The sequence below is a fragment of the Lipophrys pholis genome, assembly GCF_963383615.2.
Source record: "Lipophrys pholis genome assembly, chromosome: 10".
NCBI lineage: Eukaryota > Metazoa > Chordata > Actinopteri > Blenniiformes > Blenniidae > Lipophrys > Lipophrys pholis.
Window position 1 is genome coordinate 15,665,336 of NC_137640.1, and position 24,639 is coordinate 15,689,974.

The 24,639-nt window shown below is 41.5% G+C and overlaps 1 protein-coding gene across 1 annotated transcript in view; it reads left to right on the plus strand.

The window, feature by feature from the left end:
- Positions 1-6,846: 6,846 nt before the first annotated feature.
- The window catches only part of fbn2b (fibrillin 2b), a 68,919-nt gene continuing 51,126 nt past the window's right edge, over positions 6,847-24,639 (plus strand). Inside the window, exons 1-4 of the mRNA XM_080473248.1 lie at positions 6,847-6,927; positions 10,741-11,064; positions 18,231-18,313; positions 18,491-18,592. Coding sequence (XP_080329374.1) covers positions 10,886-11,064; positions 18,231-18,313; positions 18,491-18,592 — 364 coding nt within the window. The 5' untranslated portion in view covers positions 6,847-6,927; positions 10,741-10,885. The remainder of the gene's footprint in view (positions 6,928-10,740; positions 11,065-18,230; positions 18,314-18,490; positions 18,593-24,639) is intronic.

Genomic DNA, 24,639 nt, shown 5'->3' on the forward strand with positions numbered 1-24,639 from the left:
TTTGTGATGTATGTCGTCACAACAGCCAGTCTCATCGTTTAGGCCAAATCAGTCATCATCTTTCCTTCTGCATTCATCCGCTTGACAAAGCTCTCCATCACATCCTTATCACCTTCATTCCTTTCAACAACGTGTTCGTTACATGTGTTCCAATCGTGAGTCTTTCTTGTGAACTCACTGAAGAGCTGTACTTTCTCTTCTATTTCACACCGAACTTAAGAGGCATGTGTACAAATTGACGACAATACCGAACTCCAGCTACATGATTATTACTCCATTTATAACTCTCTTCATCTTAAAAACACAAAACCCCTGGACATGTTAATTCTTCAGACTAATCCTAATCTCCTGCTGACCATTCAATGATAGTCGGATTCACTGTTCCTAGTTCTACTTCCTTTCACCTGGTCATATATACACACCGTACCTCTACCTTTCTTCGCTCCATCAGGTCAGCCAGCACTCTGCGTTTTCCGTTCATAGCACTACATTTCAGAGTTCTACTCTCACCTCAACTTTCCTTTTCTTCTTCCTCTCCTGTTATCTCTTGACTCACTTTCCTTTCCTGGTTTGGCCTGGTTTCCATCCTGTTCTCAAAAATAATCTTTATCTAACACAGAGGCTGCTGACTTTAGCCTCGTATCTGATTGCTAGAAGAGGCAATCACTCGTCTTATATAACTCTTGGTTCGAAAGTGAAAATATATGATTGTTGAAGTCTTAAACTTTACTGTGGCTCTCCAACAAGTTTTGAAAGGTTTGACCTATTTCTTTACGATTCAATCATTTAAAAAAACATACGAGCAATAAAACAATGGTGACATAAACTATCTGTGATTGTGCCCCTGGTCCCACGTAGTGCATGTGGATTACAACTATCACCCCTCCTTACCCTGCCCCTTTAGCAGTCTGCTTTACAGTTGGAACAAGAAATGACCTCACCTCATCCAATTCCCAGCCCCCCCAGGGATTGAACAGGAAATAAGGAGAACACCACTCCCGCTTAGCCCGCTGTACCCATTAAAGCACTCCCAAAGAGAAAACATCAACATTTTGAAACCCCAAAATGAAAGATGATTTCAGGAAAACTAGAGGCCTGCCCGTTCTTGTAAAACATATAATACTTGAAACATGAGCTAACATGAAATAAACATTTAGTTATAACTGCCGTTGTGAGTTTTCAGGCTGCGAATTCCAGCCGTTGTTTGGATTCCTCTGAGAGGGAATGTTTTATGCTCCTTTGAAAATACAAAAGACGCTACACACATCTGAAAGCCATTATCCCCTCAAACTGTTAGCAAGCAGTCTGAGGATTCTTTCCGCTCTCTTGGAATCTCGCTACATTTCTCTCTTTACCTCTTTTCTCTTCTCATTTTCTCCCTTTTTTTCAGGGTTGAAAGTTCTGTCTTTTGCCAATAAAAGGGTTATGGAATTTCACAACCCTTATCCAGAAAGTTTTACTCCATGGCCCACTGAAACCCAACTCTAAGACATTTTAGCCATAATCTTACACATTGACCTTTCTCCATTCCTCTCCCCACTATATGTTTTAACAGTCATTTAACCGTGGCCAAGCTAGCTGTGCAGTTACAGTGTGCTGTACCGCTGGGTAGCCACATCACGTGCATACCCGCCTCTTCCTCCCCTGATTCCCACAAAGCTGGCTGGGGACATGTGAGGCAGGTCTTCCCTCTTTCTCATCTTCCTCTGTACCTTAACCTTGTATAAATGGACCAATGTGTTTGTGCACCGTTTTATGAGATCACATATTCTCATCCCCCTTGAACACTGACATCTTTTGTCTATGCCCATGCTATACTTTGAAGTTCACATTCCTCTCCCACTGCATCACTGGGGCAGCACAGCTGCACAAGGCCAGCTCTTCATGGAGACGAGAAAAGCAACGCTCCAGGTATCGTGAGGCAAGAAATGCCTGCCTTCTAAGCAAATGATGGAAACAATGACACAACTAAAGGTGGAATGAGAGGTATGGGGGTGAAAGGGAAGGGAGACATCTGTCTTCCTATCTATCCAGCTGTGAAACAGTTTCACTCTTTGAATGAGTTTGTGCATGTTTGTTTGTCTTTCTGTGTGTGCAGTGCAGCGATCATATTTTCACCCACCCAGGGAAAAACCACCAGTGCACAACAGAATTCCCAGCTGGGATCATCTCTCTGCAGTCCATCACACTCCACCCTGACCCCAACAGACTCCGACCACAAACCCCAACTGATGGCACTCTGAAAGCAACCTCGAAACAATCATCCCCCACCTCACCTCACCTCACCTCACCGAATGCACGCACACACGCACGCACGCACGCACGCACGCACGCACGCACGCACGCACGCACGCACGCACGCACGCACGCACGCACGCACGCAGACTCACCCACATGCATGCTCCCATGACCTTACAGCTGCCCTCTGCCAAAACATACAAAGAGTTGAAGAAACAGAGAAAATACATCCAGTGTGGAAAATGGGAACTATGACAATCGGTAATGCAGACAAACAAAAAGGGTTCTGGGTTCTTTTGGGGGCTTTGAAAGTCAAGTGAGCTTCACCGTCGCCTCATTTGACTTTCTAAGGAAACAAAAAAACTTGAATAGAAACCATCAAAACAACCCGGTGTCTTCCAATTTTTCTTCCTTCTCCTGGGCAAATTCAAGTAACTCAGACTTTGAAGCTCTTCTCTTTTACATTTATTTCAGTCAAATGCATGAAGCCCTGCAAATGCTTTGCCTCCTAGAGCACTTCCAACCTCAGAAACTGATACAGTTCATTGACAACTTTCCTCCTATCAAGTGCAAAATCAAGCAAGCCCTATGCCAGATGAGGATCCATTTCATTCCCATTTTTACTCTTCTGACGTTAAAGACGTCAGAGTAACAAAATATCAATAAGGAATATGCTTCAAACCTGAGGCATGTTCGAGTTACCACACATTTGAACGCCTCATAAAAGTCCTATTCTATGCATTTATATCATCTTACATCTTTTTTCTAAAGCCGCCAAACTTGTGGTTGATTCTATTTTCATGTGTTTGTCCAGACCCTTCCAATGGATTAAAATGCATTACACCTCTGGGAACCTGTATAAAGGATGAATAATGGCTGTTGTTTTATTCTGAGTCATGGAGAATATAGTCAATATAATTCATGTTTGTTGGCCACAGAGAAACATATAGAGTAACAACAACATAATATATAAAAAAAAATAATTTAATTGAACAGCAACGTATGGAAAGAAATTATAATCCTTTATTGCAATCTCCCCCCGGCCCATCCTGCCTCCAATGACCCATGTGTGCACTGGCTAACCCCTCTGGGCAGCAGTACAGTATGACTAATTCTGGCCATGAATCTCTCTCCTCTGAGAGGCTGTCATGAATGTGATTTGGCTCAGTGATGGATTTCCTGGCTAAGCTAAAGACAATTTGAAAACCCCCATCAAGCACTGGTGGTCTCCTCGGTACTTTTTTTCAGCACCAGGAGAGATCATGCATTGCTTTAATTATGCAGCTCGAGCGAACACAGAGATATCAGTCACGTCAGCTACCATGTGATCATACCAAGAAAAGAAAGAATTGCATTCCAGCTGACCACTTCTTGATGTGTGATATTGATAAAGGAGACTTATATGGGATATGTGTTTGGGTGCGGTCTTCGGGGGAGAGAGGCTTTATGTGTGTGAATGTAAACGACTGCAACTATGTGTTCATGCGAGGACAATCCAATCCTCATCTGGTTTTTGTACTGGCTTGTCATCTTTCATACAATGTGAGTTACATGAGGGACCCCAACTTCTGCACCGCTGCAGTGATGGAGCTGTCTCAATCTGCCCCGATTTCGAGCCAGGCGTATGTAATAGTCTGCTTAATGTAAAACAAACAGCTTACGTTTGTCAACACAAGCCCATTTAGTCACCATGAAGCTCAGTGCAAATATCAACAGGACCCTTTATTCTTTCATTCAAATTTGAAACGACAGCTCACAATCATGGATGGACGTGTTCTTGCTTCCTGTTTGCATCATGGAAAGTCGCATCTTCGAGACTCTAATGAGCTCGATTAGAAAGATCAGTGACATCATGGGAATAGCCATATGTGGGTCTGTGCATTTAAGTGTTTATGTATGACTATTCAAATGTATGTACTTTAGAAGAAAGAGGTAGGGAGCAAGTGAGAGAGAGCGAGAGAGCGCAAAGAGACAGAGGGGAAGGGAAGGCTAGTAAAAGTATTTCCCTGGGCGCTGAAAGTACAATACACTCTAGACAGTGGTGTGTTTTCACTGTAGCCAGATCACTGCTTGGCAAAATGTGGTTCTGTTTAGAGGAGAGAGGAAGGGAGCGCTGGGAGGGAGAGGGAGGGAAATGAGAGAAGACACACACACACGCACGCACGCACGCACGCACGCACGCACGCACGCACGCACGCACGCACGCACGCACGCACGCACGCACGCACGCACGCACGCACGCACGCACGCACACACACACACACACACACCACTTTGTTTCTATCCATCCTAGTCTTTCATAGTATCTGCGTGAGACTCAATCTCCCTGAGAATTCCTGCCGCACATCACAAATCATCCTGCAGAAGTAAGTCTGCTGCACGTGAATAGCTGGTCGGACATCGTGTTGCATGTTCCCCACTTGACTAAACAGCCATGTTAGGGTGTAAAGAGTGTTTGACTGCACAAGTGGTTGTGTGACTAAGTGACTATGTTTATGCTCATGTCCGAGGTTTAGGGTCCCAAAACTAAAGCCCAACCTAATATCGCTTTTGATTGAATTTTCCCTGATTATCTGCACTGTTATTTGAAGCATCTGGTGGTAAACAAGCTCAATACCTATCTATGAACGAACACAATCTGCACACAAGACGATTCACTACATCATCTCCTCTACGGAAATCATTGTTCCCTGTATTTAGATGGTAAATTTAGATCATGTGAAGTCCAGAAGAGGCACAAAGCCCTTTGCATGTGGATATGATTATCTAACTTTGTTAATATCTTGTCTTGAAAACTGACCAAGGATACGTCATCCAAATCTTTCACCTTTTAGATTTCAGCTCATCACAAGAAATTAAGGGAAAAACTAAATCTGTGTGCATGTGTCTGTGGTGCGTGCCTCTGAACTCCACAAAGAAAACTCCAAGGGGCATAATTAAACTGATATGTGATCATGTGAGCTGATGTAGGTGTTGATGAATTATTCCAATTTATGAACACAAAGGTGAACACATATATGCAAATGATTGACAAATCACTTGGGATTATATTGAAATCTTAAGTGTCACATGAACAATTTTCTTTCACAATTCACCTGGAGTTCATTTACATGTTGCACATCACATGCTCAACATTCACACAATATTTGCTATGGACTCATGCTACATTTCCCCCATAAGGTTATGTGTTTGTAGGACTCACAACTGTCTTAAAATGGATGCACAGAAGCCACACAACAGGCATGCGAAGTAATTAAGACTTCCTGTCCATTTATATTTGGGGTCCCTCCCAAATCTCTAATTTTGCTTTCAAACATCAAGAAAAAAAACTAAAACACTCATAAAAGCATTGCAGAAGCTGCTGAATGGGCCCCAACGTATGTGGAGACAGTGATGAAGACAGTGATGAAGACTGATTTCTTATGTCTTTATGATTCAGGCCTTGCTTAAAGATATTTTGGTAAGTAAAGACACACATATATACATGCTTTATTCATGAGACATTTGCGCCGTAAAGATAATAGTCTCACTCTATATAAAATCTATTTCTCTGAAAAATAATGGACTTCTTAGCAGAGCAGTTTGTGATAGATGTATCACCCTTAAATCAAATGTGTTAGATTTTTTTTCCTGAACTCAAAGTTTGAATGCCTCTGACCCTCGTTTGCCCCATCCAGGTATTCAGTGGATCTACTCATAACTGTCTCCACAGTTTCCCAGCTTGTTCAAGCCTTAATGTCGTTTCAACACTGAGCCATTTTAGATGTGAAGGTGAGAAAATCAGTGCAGCAGATATCAACGTTTGAGATGTGCTCAGCTGTCCTCACCAATATACCACCCAGATGGCCAGTCGCCCAATGTTAACTTCCTATCAGCACTTGTGGCAACAAAGCACAAGGATGTGTCAGTCACAAGCACCGGTGGGCTGGGGCAGTAAATAGCAGCACTATTTAAATAGCAAGCGTAAATTTGACACAGCAGGACAAATTGTTTTTATGCTTTGGTGTTAATAAAAGCACGAGAGGCTGTGAAAATACATTTTGCACAGTATTCAAAAACAAATCAATGTGGACGTCTTTATCTTTCAATGAATATTTTCTAGTTTCTGACTGAAGATTTTGGCTCACAATTCAGTTTCTCCCAACAGTCCTGACAGATCATCAATACAAGCAAACCTCAGGCACCATTAACACGTTAAAGGTCTACATGAGAGAATATGAAAATGTACAACTCTTTTCAAACCTTACTTAAAACTCAGTTATGGTGCCTTCACCCTCCAGTGAATATTTATAGTTTCTGATTAAAGATTGTTGACTTATATTTGCTGTTGGGGTTTAACGTTACTCCGAGGGGACTCTTATCTCACCACTGAGATGACCTGAGGCAGTGATTTGCTGCAGACTGATGATAGTGAAGCAGTGTGAAGCTGGAGCTGCTTGGCCCCTGTTATAACAACTCCAGGAGTCTTGAGGAATGTGGGTTTGTCCTGCAGTCCGTTACTACCCCCTCTTTCTCTCCTTCTCTCTCTCTCTCTCTCGCTCCCTCACTGTCCCCTCCCCTCTTCCAAACAGGGCAATTCCCTAACTTTTCTCTTTTTCTCACAAAGCTATAGTTCAATATTGCATTCTGGGGCACATACTCTGTGTCAAACTGGGCTCCTCGACGCCACGGCACTCCAATCGCTGCAAGGTATTGTGCGCTTTACTGATCTCCTGACAACCGTACAATGAAGTTATCAATGGCTTTGATCGCTGCTATTGTTCCAGAGATCCCGTTGTTTCACGGAAATTAAGTCCTTTTGCATGGCTGTTGAAGGGAAATGGACAAATCCCTCGCTTCGCGTGCAGACGGTCTCAGACAGATAGATGGATGTAAGGTAGATAGAAAGTTTTTGTTGATGGATGAAGCGCGGAAGTTGTACACTCTTTTTGCGCAAAAACCGGCTTCTGGGAAACTGCCATTTGGGGGCAAATGAAGCCAAGTCACGTTTTTTTTTTTTTTTATTGCTTGATTGCTTGTTTGTTTGGAAGCTTCAGCAGTATGAGCTTCCCTGCAGAGTCAAGAGGAATAAAACACGAGCGCACGGATGTGTTCTCCCACCGGGGAATGACTGGTGTGTGTGTGAGTGAGCAGCAGGGCTGATGCTGCGTTTTGCCTCCATTCATAAAGTTGCGGTGACACGCACAGACACGATATCGTGGAAAACTGCGCGTCTGTCTCAGCCTGCTGCAAATGGATGAAATGGCTCGGGTGCAGTTTGGAACACAGAAGAACACATTTCAGCAATTAAAAAGAGAAAAAGTTCAGGTTTTCATGGCTGACCCGTGTCATGGATCTCTCGCTTAATATCAAGCCATTATTGTAAAGTCGTGCTGTTGGGAGTTTTGAAATCTCTGCGCGGGTTATAGTTTCCGTTTTTCTCACGCAAACGATGCGTTTTCTGTGACAAATCCAAGTGAGATTGCTCAGACACAAAAGGATGTCTTACCTGCTTTACTTTGACAGCACAGTTGGAGAAGTATTCAGCAGAACCCAAACTTGGTTATTGATCATGCAGTTCTTTTGTTCGCCATTGATCCCGCCTCCATTCACGCACGTTTCTGTAATCAGCTATAGCCACATTCTTTCTGTGGTCTCAGGATAGATTAGTTTTTTTGAAGAAAATCTTTTTTTTTTATTTTTTTAAAGTATACTTATTCGGTCATAGAAGTGAAAGAACGTGTATCAATTCTGCTCACATAAAAAAAACGGTAGAAAAATACAAACTATGCAGCAATTATAGACAGTTGTATTCACATTACTATAAACATCTCTCTGCTCCTGTCTATCCAAGCCACTACATCAGTCTTTACCCCTTGCATACTAGAGTTTTTGCTAATCTCTCATCTACCATAAACATTAGTGTGAGTCAGTGGGATACTGGACCATTAGATATAAATCTGTTTTCTGCTCTGTGTCCAGCCCAAATATGTAATGTAGTTGGAGACATGACTATATGGCAGGAGGTTGTGTCTGCTGAGTTTGTATATATATCACCAGTGACCCCTAGTTAAGCTTTTGGTGAATGCCAGGGTAAAGAGAAGACTTGAGTTTGTGGCTGACTAATGCAGTTTACCTCAGAATGTTTTCCATTGTGATTTGAATCAACACACATAAGACACGTTTGTACTGTTATAGCTGTGTTTAGGCTTAGCAGAGTCAAAATCATGACATTTTGATTATATAAATCCCTCAATGAATGGGATTAATTTAAACAGGCGACTTTCTGTCCTTTGAGTAATTGATCCTTTCAACGAGAAAATGTTACCAATCTTCTTTTTTGTCTGGTGGTGGATTGAGTGTTAGAAAAAACAATCGTATTTGAGACCTTTTCCTATTTCTTCTCTCATCTTTGGATTCTCTCTAGCGCCCCCTAATCATTAGGTTGGTATTTAGGTCAAACATAGTCCCAACATATTGACTATTAAAGGCAAGGCAATCATTTAAAACTCAGTAATATTGGTGACATTTGATCTTATTTGATCTTATTTTATTTCGATTCGATTTGATTTTACTCTTGCTGTTACAGTATAGTCTTTGTTTTTATGGGCTTCATAAATAAATGTTTATTGATTGATTGATTGATTGATTGATTGATTGATTGTTAATGTATGCAACAATCAGAAACATTATTTGTAACAGGACAACGTGTCATGATGTGACATGTTACCAATGATGCCTTTTTCTTGTTTGATTTTGTGGCCCCTATGGGCCATTGACCCATATTTCAAAATAGTCTGTATTTGGAAAAAAATTACTCGAAATTAACTAATGAGAGTGTTAGACATAAGACACTCGATAAAGAGACAATAGACTCCAAACACTGCTGGTGTGTGGCAGTATGGTGACGTCGCCGGTTTTTCCTTGTGTGCGGGGGTCCAAAGAAAACTCAGAGCAAACTGGATCAGGTCAGCTGGACTTGGTCAGACGTCTTGGAAGATATTTCGTCTGTTATCCAAGTGGCTTCACCATTTCATGCTGTTCCCTTTACTGGGCTGTCTAATCTCTATAGGAAACAAATCACACCATTTTAACATGCTTAAATTTCTCAGAGGGCTTTGAACTGTGTTTGATCAAAGTCTTTTCTACTCTTCATAATGCTATAAAACCTTCTTATTGAACGTCACTTGGTTTTTGTCACCGAACATGTCTTTTTAATCAGCTTGTGGCTTTCGCCTCTGTCCTCTGTAGTGCATAGAGCATTTGGTGTCTGTTGAGTGATAAGCCACTTATAAGACTGCTTTGAAGTGCTGTCTAGTGAAAACAGATTGCTAAAAGTCAAGATTTTAGCCTCTTCTGTTTTCTCGAATTCACTACTTTATTCATTCTTGCACTCATATGTTTTCTCTTTTCTCTTTAATGTCACCACAAAGCATCTACCAAAAAAAAAAAAAAAAACACACACAAAAAGAAAATCAAATCAGAGGCTAATTAAATTGCAAGTCGTTTTACAATGTTGGAAAATATATGAGATTTAAAAAATGATTTGATCCTTAGTAGAGCTGTTTTTCAGATTACAGTGTTACACTTGCCAGGAGGTAGAATTCCAATAAGTCTACCAACTGTAATCAGCCAGAGTTATACCTTCATGTGTAGCAGTGATAAAAACCTTGGCGAGGAACTCTTAGCTAAGAATAATAGTTGAATACAAATTCTGGTGAAAGTAACACAACAACATCGGCAATAAATGACTTGAAATGCTTATGGATAAAGAATGTTTAACAATAAAAAGTCATGCACTATATTTCAGTGTGTTAATATTGCAGTTATTAAAATGAACTGTTAAACAGCCAGAGTCATTTCCTAACCCAAAAACAACCTCAATGGTGGATCCATTAGGATGTGGTATCTAACTAAATCTAAGCAATGAGACATGAGTATTTCATTGGTAAATGTTTCTGTTGATAAAAGTAATGTTCAATAAAAAATAATGTTTAACCAACTAAAATTATTTGCCAACACTATTGAATTGGCAAAAGTAAATATTTCGTAGTATTCATTAGCTTATACAAGACATTGAAAAACATAGACAAAAAAAAGAAAGATATTTTTACCAGGTCACAGTGTGATATGTCATGTAAATTGATGAGCAGGAGGCTTTGTTCCTTCAAATAATGTCACCTGACAATGAAGTGCTAGTCTCACAAACATCATGCACTAATAAGCATAAAAGGCCAAAAGGTGTAACCTAAACCAACTCGAACTAAAGAAACATTGTTGTGCAACATTGATTCTGTTTGATGAGAAAAAACAATGTTACCAAAATCCACTTTCTCATCTTGAATCATGCTGAAAATATTCAGTTTATGATTCGTTCAAAGAAGCCATGATGAGGGCATATGAGGTCCTCCGTCTTGCAGAAACATTTGATCAAAAGTGTGTGCTGTGTTGGATGAGCCCAAGTTTGATATCAGTCGGAGTGACGTGTTTTATATCTTTGATCTTTGTTCTCTTTCCGTCCAGCTCCTGCTCCGGAGTGCACATCAAGACTTGGTCTGACTCCCGTTCCAGATCCTTCTGCTCAGTCTGGGTCCACAGGTGAACCGAGAGTCATCGAGTGAGCGGTGGCACCGGGTGGATTTGGTTGGAGGGAAAGCCAGGCCGACCAATGGGATCAGGGAAACTGGCTCAGGTCCTACTGGGATGGGCGGCGGTGTGTCTTGGGGCAGTTCACGTAGCTTGTGCCCAAACTGGGAATGGACAATACCAAGCTAGCCGCTTCACTGGCAGTGTGGACCAGAGAGAGGTGCAGCGGGTTCGACGCCGAGGCCAGGAGACACTTAGAGGGTGAGACTCCCTATGTGTGTGTTTGTCTGTGTAAAATCTCTTTGACGGAACAATCTATTTAACAATTGTTCATATATAATTATCCATATTGTACCATACAGATGTGTACATGACGTCTGCTGAAAATCAAAAGTGTGTGAAGTTTGTTTTTCATAAACTTGTACCTGTATCTGGAGAAGGTTTGAAATTGAAATGGTTTTCCCCGTCTATGTTTTCCTGGCAGCTCTCTTTCAACTGCTGTGCTTTCTGGTCAGAGGCCAAGCTCGCCTTATACCAAATTATGCCGCTGAATACTACCACATTGTTTTCTCAAAAACATCACATATTGGACCTTAACTGGCTGCTTACCACACTGAAATATCCCCACGTTACAGCAAATTGACATTTTCATGGGAATGGGAGGGAAGGCAGCTTTCTATAGACGGCGTCTCATGAGGGGATGATGAGCGGAAAGCATGACCCAAATTCCCTCAAGTGTGTTAGTTAAGCTGGACAAAGTAGTTCAGGACTGCTGTGGAGAGATGGCAGGCCCTGATCTTTTAGGTTGAGGCAGCCAGTGGGGTATATTTCTCTATGTGGGGAGATACTTATGAACATGAGCATATGTGTGTGTGTATGTTTTCAAAGGTGTTGTTTATGTGTCTATATGTGGGGGAGTATCCAGTGAAATGAACTCCAGGGATCACATCACCTCTTACCAGCTGCAACCAGCCTCCTGCGTCTCTCTTCCGCGGCACCTCCCGTTCACTTGGTTTCCCAAACACCATGAATCTGGGTGTGCAATATATGTCAGTGCAGCAAAGAGTTTTCATTGTAAATTTTACCTCTTCTTTAAAAACAAAGGATGTTCTGTTGGAGGCCGTTTGCCGAGTCTGCATCAGTTATTCCAATCAGACTCCCATCTGTCCCAGCTTATAGTTCCCCCAGTGCCAAGCCACAGGAAATGAGGTATTCGTATCACCCGAGTGGGGTATGAAAAGGGGCATTTGTTTCGCCGCTGTAGGTGACAAAGCAGCAGAAGAAATAAAAGTGGACGGAAAATGGTTGGAATAGCAATTGAGAGATAAAATGATGAAGAAAGTGAGAGTAATAGTGAGGAAGATAGAGAGAGTGGCTAAAGACTGGAGTATGATTTATTCAATTGCAACCTATTACTTGTGCCTGGTAAAATTCACAACCGGTCACATAAACCTGGTGTTTTCTCTGAAAACATGTCGAGCAGGAGTTCCTGCTGCATGATAATATTAGATGTGTCTGCCTTGTCACTCATTTTGCTGGATTTAGAGGGAACCTGTCCATGTTAAATAAAGAAAATCATTCTCATCTTGCATTTAGACACATTTTTATAAAGAATGTTTTATGCCACAGTGTGATCCTTTTACAACCTCTATGACACACCAAGTGTTTACAGAGCCCCGAATTCAACCACAGGGTTGGCATCAAACCAAAAACATGAAACGTTTTGACAGAGGCGAACAATAAATCACATTCACAGTTTGTCTAACAAGCAGTGAGCAGCCAGAGGAGGCAGTCAAGGAATCACAAGGTTCTTCACAATAGTGGATTATTTCCATCAAATCGTCTGTGGTTTCATGAGAACAAGTAACACAAGCCCGCAGACGTTTTCCATTACATGGCTACGTTATGGAAACTCTGCTGTCGTAGCAATGAGATGCTCACGCAGTGATAGTTTTGTATAGAGAATTAAATAGGTGATGTGATTATACAGGACATCTCTAAAACTCGGGGTAAGTTAAGGTGAAGAGCTCTGTTTGCATGCTGGGCTTTGGGCTACCACAAACTCTACATTATTTTTATGGGATTTTATAGGATTACAAGGTGTTTCCTGGTAACTGTTACTCAATATAACTTTGAAGTACATTCAGCAGTGTGGCCTCATCTGTTGAATCTTGTTTCCAGTTACTGTTCCAGTCGTTGACTAAAATAGATCACACGTCCTGCGAAATCTGGTAAAATTAGTCACCTATGTGTGGGCCTGTTTCATCTAACTGCCTCTGGACTGGAGCTTTGAGGATAAACGAAGCACAGTTGTGATGAATAAGTCTTTTGGATGTTTATTACGTTGGTGTGGGCCAAAAGTTCCTCTCATAGGAGTTGTTGAATTTTATTGTAACTCATTCACATCAGTTAACTATAATATGTGCAAAGTCACGCTTGTTTCTTACACCCGTCATGGGGAACTGTCAGCAACTCAGCGTGGGTTTTCACAGATTTTGTGGGTGGGAGATGGAGTTAGTTTAATGACGGTCATTACGCCGGCCTTGGGCTGGGGTGCAGTGTTTATTTGCTGGCTCGAACTTCATATCCCCTGGTCTGTCTTTAGTAGCATAGGGTCTGATACTGACTGACTGATTTATTGGCTACAACAGTGCACTGCCCCTGGCATTGGTCCACTCACAGGCGGTATCTGATCAGGCCTCAGGCGGGCTGGTTGGCTGTCTGGCTCGCTTTTCTCAATTAGTGATTGACTATCTAGTTGGTAGACTGAGAGAGGGAAAGTATGAGGCAAAGACAGGGTATTTTCCTCTCTAATGCATAGCCAACTGAAACAGATGACTATTTATTGCCCAATGAGATTTCATGTACATTAGAGTAAAAAAATCCTTTTTTTTTTTTTTTTTCCTTTTTAAATAATTGAGACCTGTTTGGCACACATTTACCCACTTCTGCAAAATAGACGAATGCTGGTGAACTTGGCAGACATTCAGCCTCAAATCAGGGAATCAGTCCAGACCATTCCAGGATAATGTTAGTACCACCCTGATTGTCTGGATTTGGTCTTTTATTTATAGTAGGCCTTGGAGGTTGTCTACATTTCAAATAGAATAAAAACAGAATTCCCCATATTGAATCCCATTGGAGAAATTGCTTGACGTCAAACCTAAAAGAACGCAGTTTTGGGTAAAGACCCTTTAAAATAAACCTCAGTCAGAATTTTTATTTGACATCAGTGAACGTGTGCCAGCTTTCCTCTGTGTTTTATATGCATTAACTGCCATTTCAGGGTTTCATAGGTTTGTGCATTTTGTGTTTACTCTGTATACAGGCTAAAAGGGAAATTTACTGACGAGATTATCTGGGACAGCTGATTGACATGTATAACATTTTGCTGTCTCTGACCACAAATGTTATCAGCTGTGCAACAGATCAGCTTGGTTCAGAAAGACATTTATTACTATTCAAATAGAAATAAAAGCCTAAACAAATATCCTCTCTTGGGTTTATGTGGGAAACCACAGTATAAGTCAATTTGTTACTACCGAATCTGTTTATCTTGTCAGAACAGTAAGAGAATCCATGTGCATATGTCACCAGAATCTTTCTTGATTCCCTGTAGGTCTCAATTTGACTTCATGTCAGTCACTTACTTCACCTCAATTTCAAATCTGGTCTACAAGTGCCAAAGCTATTGACTGCTTAAATTGTCTCACTTGTTTTCTTGTTGTTTTCTTTGTAAAACTCTATCCATCCATCCATCCATCCATCCATCCATCCATCCATCCATCCATCCATCCATCCATCCATCCATCTATCTGAAAAACACATAGCATTCTCGCTATGACGCAAAAGCACCTGGAATAAATCTTCCTTCACTGATCAATATAATCTGCCTTATCTTACAGCTGAATTATTTTTTTATCCTCTACATTCCTGTATCACCTCTTCTCCTGTATATATGGAGAGCAGGAGGCCCAGGTGTTGCTGAAGTCTTATAATATATGAATGCTTTTTTTGAGCAGTGGTCACATACCAGGCAGATGATTTGTGACTCGTGTTCAGACTGAAACACACACAGGCACCTGACCTGGAGCTCCATCAACTGTGGGTTTCTCGTGGGTTTATGGAAGCAAACTATAGTTGTTTTCCCAGTGCTCCTCACAGGTCGGTCAAGACTGGCTGCTTTGAACTGCCTTAACCTATGACCTTGCTTTATTTCTATGTGAAAAAGACCCTTCGGCCAAAACTCTTGTTTTTGTTTGTTACTTAAACTTAAAAACTTAAAACAGTCCATCTGTTAATGAGCAAATATTGGTCATATAGTGTGTATCTGTTGTGGTACGATGTATAGTGTATTTTGTTAGCGCCCGACCTGATTGCTGCTTGGAGGATCCAGGTTTAAATCCTGGTCATGGTATAAAAGCTGTTTGAAGGTCAATTCACTGGTGAATGTTGGATTTTTCTCTCTCAACAATGCAGATTGTTTCGCTTCTAAACACAATACAACCAGCAGGCCTTGTACTGCAGTATGTAAAATGCTGTTTCACTATTTTTGGTTTACAGTAATTTCTTGTGCTCTATTCACTTCAAATGGTAATTTCAGTGTCATTCATCTCCCAATGCTTATCGATAAGTTGGCAGCTGCTTTCCTTTTATTACTATTATTGGGAATTATTGAGCAATCACAGGCTGACGGAAACTTCAAAGGTTGCAACATGGCCACACAGACCTAATCTCCTTTAGATTGAGCACTGAGAACAGTGGGACATTTCAATATTAAGGAAAGCCCCAGGGCCTAAACTCCTTCCTTATGTCTGCTTTTCATTCAGTTTGTCTTTGTTTCACTCTTCGGAGCCTCCTCTCTGTGATGGAGACCGAGAACGACCCTGAGAAAGACTGAGAGAGAGCACCAGTGGAAGGAAAACAAACCTGAGTTCCTGACCTCAGGGTCAGACCCTTATAGTCTTTCATATATTGACATCCGCCGGTATTTAGCTGGAAAATCTTCTCTGCTGCATGTAGAAATAGATCAGTGTAGATTTTGTCACTGCCTGCTCATTAAGTTTTGGAATGTCAACTTCTCAAGTTTAATTTAAAACTTCTTTTTTTTTTTTTTACCTTTTTCAGTTTGAGTGTTTGCCCAGAAAATCCAACCCCCACCAAGGGTCTGGCCTCTTCTCACTTGTGCGGCTTTCTGCTTCGTTTCCATATCTCTGTTTTCTGCTCCCACTCCTCCTTCTGCTTCCGCTTTCTCGCAGCATAAACTTGTTTTTGCTTTCTCACTCACTGATCTGTAGTTCCTTTCCCACCCCACCCCCTAATCGCCTCTCACTCTTTTCACACTTTCTCTCTAAAACCAACGTTCACATTTTACTGTCTGCCAGCTCTCGAAAGAAGCCCCTTCTCCTCCCGTTTGCACCTTTTCTTTTTCCTTTTTATCTCCCTTATATTTCTGTCTACGTGAGCACCTTCTGCCTGCCCGCCCACCTGTTTGTCTGCCCCTCCTCCCCATGCCATCTGTTAATGTGATTGGAGGTGTGCTCTGCTCTCCATTCATCAGAGATTCAAACCTCAGCTGTCATCTGGTGGGGCGGGTGACGGCCTGGGGTTACCACAGACACTTTCTAGCGAGGAGGGTCATCTGTTTCACAGGAAGAAGTTCATCTGGCAGAACACTAAAGTCCCAACTTCATGTCTTGACCTTTATTCCTAATGTTGCGCTTGAATATTCTACCTATGGTCTACACTTGTTTTGTGTTTTGTTGGCAGAAGCAAAGACAGTCATATATTATGTCAATAGCTATGTTTTCAGGACACTGGTATTTAAATTTTAGACCAAGCCAAGTCAGCTGCTTTCTTCATTTCCAGTCTTGGTGCTAAACTAAACTTGGAGCCTTGTTCTTGTCCAACATTGAAAGACAACAGAAAACCTTTAAAGATATATCCTATTGCCTTGAAAAAACTTATTCAAAGAGTAAAAACATGTAATTGGTGTTGATTCCACCGTCTCGATTATGCAAAATTGCTTCTTCACCTCCTTTACCTCCTTCTCATTTGTAAATAGATTTTATTTTTCTTTTCTCTTTTTTAAGTGATGATTATAATTCTCCATTTATATGTACATTCTTTTAAAAAGTCATGTAACATCTATTTTTGTAAATCAATTAGAGCAGCTGAGTAGAAGTTTAGAAAGCTTTAGCTTCCAAACATTGTAAAAGCTTTAAATTAAAGAGTCACAACACTAATATATAGTTCACTTTCTGGGCAGTGTACCTTTCTATGTGTGAGGACATTTATAAAATGACTTTGGTAACCCTCATGGATTACTGAGAATAAGGTCTGAGAAGGTTTTCACAGGAAGACTGAATTACTGTCAGAATGTAGAAAACTGTGTTGACGAGGCAGATAAAGTCTAATAATAGGCGCTATTGAACTGCATCATGGGATATGTCGGTATGATATTTATGATCAAGGGGTTAAAACTCAGTCATTTTATTTTATTTACTTTTTTTCTAATGAGGTTGATTTACCAGTCACTGGCCAGAATTAGAAAACCGTGGTTTTCTAAAATGTATCCTTGGAGTTTCTGTCTCCAATACTAACATGATGAGATCCAGTGACAAATTACCATGAGCACTGGGATCAGGCTGTATTCCAATTTATTAGATTGTGGTCCAACAATTGTTTGTCATGGCCTCAGAAAATGCAAACATCTAGACACCAGCACAATTGCCACAAAGACCCATTATAATAGGCCTTCAAATGTCACGATCATTTCATGGATGCCAAAAGAATGCTGTTTTTCACGTCAGCTTCTAAAGTAGCAGCAGACTCCAGTCCTGCTGCATGAGCCTGTGTGTGTTGGTGCGTGTGTGAGCGCAGTCAGTCATCTCTAGATGTGGTTTAGCCATTTCCTCTGAGGAAAATTTTGTGGCTAACCTGTCTGGCCATCGGAGCTCTCCGTAAGCTGTGATGACTCTTACATCTGTCGGCCAGGGTCAAAGTTTGCTGCCAGCTTCCCCCCAGTGAGCTGACTGAGAGGGCTGGGTTTGTGTTGGAGTGCAATATTGGGTATTTTCCAGAAAACAGGATAGCCACATGGGAGAAAGAGTGAAGAGGACTTAACGCATTCTGTCCCCCTGAGATTAAGATTGCGCATTAAAAGAAAACAAAATGTTACTCTTCGTGTTGTAGCCCCCCCCGGGGTTTCCTCTCCTTCTCCACTCTGATATTACCTCCATCACTGGAAGAAGCTTCGTATCGAAGCTTGTTTAGTTTCTTTCTGAATCCATAGACCATGCACCTTGAGCGGTTCAGAAAAAATCTCATACCTGTGTCTATTTGTTTAGGGATTTCACTGAATTGTTTTAGGGAGGTCTGGATGAGTAGTGAATTTATTTGCTCTTTCTGTCCTTCTCTTCCGTTAGGCCCAATGTGTGTGGTTCCCGCTTCCATTCATACTGCTGTCCAGGCTGGAAGACTCTGCCTGGAGGAAACCAGTGTATTGTTCGTAAGTTTCTCCATTCTTAAATCCTCACTTATACTTTAGTACAAAGCTTGGTGGAGAAGATAACAAATATTCATGGTGTCATTGTGTTTGTGTAAGGCACCGATAAAAGCATGAAGAATAAAGTAAGAATAAAAAAAAAAAAAAGACTCCTCTCCTCCTTCTACTTTCTCTCTTCAGCAATTTGCAGGAACTCATGTGGCGATGGCTTTTGCTCCAGACCCAACATGTGTACCTGTTCCAATGGACAACTCTCGCCCAGCTGTGGAGCAGGAGCAGGAGGTCAGTAAGATCGTTTATCCAATGTCATCCCCCAACACAAGATACTGGCACTGGAAGTCAAATTAAAGTGGTGGAGGCTGCTTGACTATATTCACACCATTCAAACCATTATATTGCATTAGTTTGAATTCCCACTCAAATCAGGGACAAGTTGTGACTCTGTTTCTTGCACATAGACTGTTTGGTGTTTGCCTTTTGAGAACCAAATCTAACCGTTCGTCAGCTGAAACGTCTCTTTGATGATCGATTGATTTACACCTCAAAGTTTGACCAAACAAACAAACAGAAAAACAACACATTTCTGGTATTGAAATTAGGATTTTCCATGTTTCCTTTGTTCTTATATCTTTAAGTTTTTCAGAGTACTTTTTCTGACTTTGACCCCAATCATACCTGTTCATGTGTGTACCTGTGTAGCAGAATGTGAGCACAGCTTGAAGACTGAAAACGACTGAGAAAGTTGTCCTAAATCTGTCAGAATATAACAAAGGTGCTTACCAACTCCTCTTTCCAAGTAAAAGTTGGAATTTCCCAACTTTCTTCTGTTTCTAGAAATAGTTCAGCATGTAACACCTGGAAAATGAAAAATTAGAAATTAGAAAACGGAGAAACCTGAAACAGAACAGCTGGACAGTGGATCAAATGAGTTCTTTTCAGATTTAAGCTTTTTGTTGGAGGACATTTGGCCTACTGTCACCTCATTTGATTATTTTCTGTACATGAGCATTACCCACTAAGTCAAATATATTAATGACAACATATCTTTTTACTTCAGAAACACTTTGAGCTTTACTTCCCTCAACTGTGATCTTGCCAAGCAGCTGAAACTACTGATGACATGTTGTCTGCTACACTGAGCAGGTTCAGTGTCTTTGCCTCCAACTGCGAGGCTGTCATCCAAAAGTTGTTCTACCTTTCTCCTCCGACAGCCAGAAAAGTACTAGCCATTGTAATAGTAGTGTAGTAACTCCCAGGCCTCCGGCACAGCCTTCAGGTCACAGGGTTTGTCAGGATTAAAGTCAAGAGTCTGGCTGCCACAGCTCAGTCTACTGGGCTTAGTTGCAGACCACTCAGGATGTGTGTGTTTGGAGTGGAGCAAAGTGTTTCAGTCAGTATACACAGTGTGTGAAATCGCATTTGTGTTTGTGAGATTACTGCAGTGTGTGCAGGGTTTAAATACGCAGTTAATGTGTACAGGACATACCAAAACCGTTCTCGTTAAGCACCACTGTGTATGTCAATGCGTGTGTTAAGTAGCGTGCAATGTGTTCAGCTTCACTGCTTTAGTAGGCCAATGTCAGCTCATCAGTAACGCTTGGCCCCTGCCAGACCCTTTACACATGCTCACATTCCTCTAAACGCGCGAACACACAGATATGTTCACTTGAAGGGAGGTATACACACACACACACACACACACACACACACACACACACACACACACACACACACACACACACACACACACACACACACACACACACACACACACACACACACACACACACACACACACACACACACACACACACACACACACACTCACACATCAATTCAAACAGGCAGACAGAAAAATGTGATGTGTATCACACACACACACACGCACAGCGAGTATCATTTGCCTATAACCCGGAGGTGTAAAACAGGATCTGTTCCAGCCATATGTAGGACCATGGAGGTGAGGTGGGGAGAAGCTGCCTCCCCTGCAAGACGTCCTGCAGAGTCACAGCTTTGGAAAAAGCTATGAAGTCATGTTCCTTCGGGGCTTAAATGACCCCTGAAAGTGAAGTGATAAATTATTGTGAGAGCTCAGCAGAGCAAGGCTGAAATGGTGGCCACGCTCTGCAATTCTCAGCCTTCCTCAGCTGGTATTCACTTCGGCAAGTTTATAAATGGCACAGGAGCTCAAACTATGTCCGTTCATTCAGAGATGATGTTGAAGTGCTACAATTAGCAAATGGTTATTGGTACTTTCATGTTTCTCTGTTGGCTCTAATAAATATCTGTAGGTTTCGATCATTTTTGCTTTTGGATGCTCTCAGAGCTCTCATGTCGTTTAACTATTTGGTTTGATGTCTTCTGTGAGTTATTGGCTCTCAACCTGCAATTAAAACCTTTTGATCTGTTTGAAGTGTCTGTAAAGCTTCTCACCCTGCCAAATCTGAATATTCCCAAACTTCTATAGATGTGGCTGGATGTATTTAATTGTCTTTGCTGCACCGGTGTTTTGTAATAAAACTTTGTTTGATTAGAATTCCCTCAGGGTAAAATTAACAGTTTTAGGTGGTTTTAAACCAATTATTTAGCCAAAAAATGTTTTCACAACATCATCAGTCTCAGTGGCTTCAAGCCATGCCAGGGGAAGGCAAACACCACCATCGTAGATCTTGTGTTTTCAAATGCTATTACCTCCCAAATTCAACTTTTGGCAATCCGCCACTATTTAACAAGATAATTCATTGCAGTTGGAAACAAATTGCTGCTCTACGGTGATCCATTCTGAAACACCAATTTCCTGGCCTAATTATATAGCCTGATTTTAACACCCGGGTATGCTCTGTTATAGATAGCATCTTTATGTCTCACATCTTGCCTGTGGAATGCAGAGTTCAAATAAATCAACAACACATTTGCAACTTTCTGCATGTAATCGACAAGCCAGTGATTATTGTTGCGTCCACACAGATGGTGGACCATGATTTTTTTTTTAATGACTCTTCCTGGAATCTTCGCTTTTTGCCAATGAACAATTCAAGCACATGTTTCTGTTGAAGGCCTGGAAGGCTTTTGGAAGTGAACACAAGTCCCCCAAAAAGTTAAACCTTTGCAAAGCCAAGGTGGCTTCATCAAGACATGAGTCATACTTACTGATAACCTGAAGTTGTCATGTCACTTCCCAGACCAAAAGGTTCACTCTGTAAGTCACCCTTGTAATAAACCACAGTTTAGGGCAGAGCAGCTGTGCTGAGAATTGTACAGGGTCGTCTTTATTACCTTGTCTTCCCATAACCATAATTACAAAATCATTACCAGGGATGTTCTCTCCCTAATGCCGAGAAACAGCTGTCTGTCGACTGACAGGCTTCCACTGGTGATTGACCAGCAGCAGTCCTGAGCCCTGGGAAAGTCAGAGAGGGGTCCTTTTAATTAGAAACCATGCTGCCTCAACACAGTCCATCCTGCCCACAAAGCTCTACTCTGTCCTGTTAAGTATGAGGTAAGCAAACAAACCAATCAAATAAATTGGTCTAATTAACCTGGAAAACGGATGATGTGAGTTAATCGCATAATTATCTTTGCTGAAAACAGGGTGGATGACTATATTTCCTCGAATTAAATGTGGAGATGGGAAATAATAAAATGTACTTTCTTAACACCAGTGTCAGTATCAATTTTGACCATTGGTGTAATTAATCAATTACCAAACAAAGCTCTGTATAAGGGACACAAAGTTAGACTTGAATACAATTCCAGCATGAGTTTAGCTGTTGCGCTGTCTCCAATTTTAAATATGATGTTGGATGTTTGGCTCATATCATCTCAATTTCTGTCAATATATTCCCCCAGTGCACCTTTCACTTTGAAACACAGACAAAAATGTATAGTTCTTTTTAATACATAAATGTTTAACCCAGGAGGGAAGCCTTGTGAGTCTCATATACGTGGAGTGTCTGGAATAATTCCTGGAATTTAGTCCATGTTGTATGGAAATACATTTCAAATACAGCTTGTGTTTCCATCCTTACCCCTACACAATATAAGTTCCACTGTTGTTTTGCTCATTTGTGAAATCAAGCCACATTTTGTGCACATTGTCTTCCCCGAGAACCTTTACTTGTGGCATCTTTATACCTATGTAGGTGCAGTTTGATGTCAGGAGTTTATGTTTTTGTGATTCACCAAAGCCAAGAAAGCGTTCCAGCATAACCACAAGTTATGTTCACATCCCCTCTAGAGCCTAATGCTTGTAGCAGGTGATGCCGCAATCCTGAAGTCCTTTTGACTAACGAATGAATTGTGATTTGTTGAAATACCCACGGAACATTTAAAAAAAATGTTTGTCCACCTTAATTAAAGGATGCCTTAGGACCTAGGTCTTCATTTGTTAGATTTATGCAGCTTTCATTTCACCCATCCTTCCCAATCCAGGGTGAAATCGGGACTGACTTGTTACAGGTCTCTGCGGCACGTATAAGTCAGGACAAAACACAGCTATAAAGCACCTCAGTTTTCCATAAGACGCACATACTCCAACACGCTCACTCACACACACAAGCTGGGACTTCCTGTGTTTCACTCTTTCTCGTAAAAAAAAAAAAAATCCCAGATGTGAACAGCTCACCGACGACACCACCAGAGTACAGAGGAGCATTGTGCTGCCACAACGCTACACCCAACTCCTTTTGCTGTGGGTCTGGAAGATACCTTCAGTCAGATTACAATGACTTGCATTTATTTCCCTGCTGACTTATTCGGACCTTCGCGGTCCTTACTTTTACTTTAATGTAACATAAGTCCTAAAATATGCTTTCCTCATGGTGACTTGTTCCTCATGGCCTTCAGGATGACAAGTCCACATTATGTGAGGAGGTAAACGGATTGCAGTCCCCACAACAGTAGTAAATACAGGTCGACACACACATTTGCTTCACTTGTCTACGTCATCCTGACCTTGGACATAACCTTAAACTTAGTTTGACCAAAACCCATCTCTTGATGGGAACTTGAGTTTTGTCCCCAGATGGAAGATGTACGCCCACAATATGAGAGAGAGAGAGAGAGAGAGAGAGAGAGAGAGAGAGAGAGAGAGAGAGAGAGAGAGAGAGAGAGAGAGAGAGAGAGAGAGAGATGCACATTCCCCCTACCCTTTTGCTTTACTCATGCAGCTTTCCAGGCATAGGTCACTGGGGCAAAATGTCTCTCTCCACCTGAAGGTGATGGAGTGTCATTGGGGGGCGGAGGGGCGGTAGAAGAGTGAGGCGATCCAGTGAGCTCATCTTCTTCCTCTCTGGCTGAATGTGCCTGTTTTCTTCTCTATCCTCGTCTTTCTTTCTTCAAAATACTTCATGTCACAGAGGAAACGACGACGTTCAATAAATCCAATGTCTTTCTGTCTGTCTTCTCGCCTGCCTCTTCATCCTCCAGTCTTGTTTCAGAGAACTCGCTGCTGTGTTTCTCATCTCCAGCCAAAGACTTTTTTCTTTGACCTATTTAGAAATAGTTTTCTGGGGAGGGGGTATTCGTTCAAATACGGGTGAGCTAACCCAAGTTGCCCTCATTGGGGGAGTGTTAGTTCTAGCTGCCTGGAATCGGGTTTTTTTCTTTGGAAAAAATAATCATTCACTGCAGTCCTTAGCCATGTTTCACACCACAGCTCGTATTATTGGATTAAGTGAAAAAAGAAAGTAAAGAGTGTGCTGGATGAACCTTTTGCTCACTAAAAGCTACATTTGAAATTGGCTGAGGCATTTCTCCTCAGAGTGAGCTGGAAATAGTCAGAAGAGTGAGACTAACCTGTAAACCCAACTGCCCTAGAGTCCAAAACTTTTTTCTTTGAATTTATGACCATATGTCGCCAGGAGGCACAATCCAGACCAAAGCATTCTCTGCCAAATCTGTAGATGTAGACTGCCAAGTGTTGCTGCAGAATGAGAAAGTTTAACTGCAATTCCTTCTAGACTTCGAGATGCAATAAATATGTGGAAGAAATCAAAGCTTGGTTGATCGTTTTAGTGAGTTACACCTTTGCCTTGCATTCATTAAACAACACGAGGTTAAGTTCCAAGACACACGTACGTCAGTTTTTGTGTAATGGTCCTGTAAGACAGACGTGGACAATCACAATGGAAGCTCATTTCTAGTACCTTCGCTCAAGATGACTCACACAAGTTGTATTTAGTGTGTTTATGCACAGTCAAAATAAGTGAGTGGATTGTAGTGGCTGAAATGCCTCCTGTTGGCAAGTGTGCAAACTCAGAAAGTCTCATTAAACAAACTCAGCTACAGGGAAGCTCAGTCATTTCCCCTGTGCTGCACAGTCCTGCATG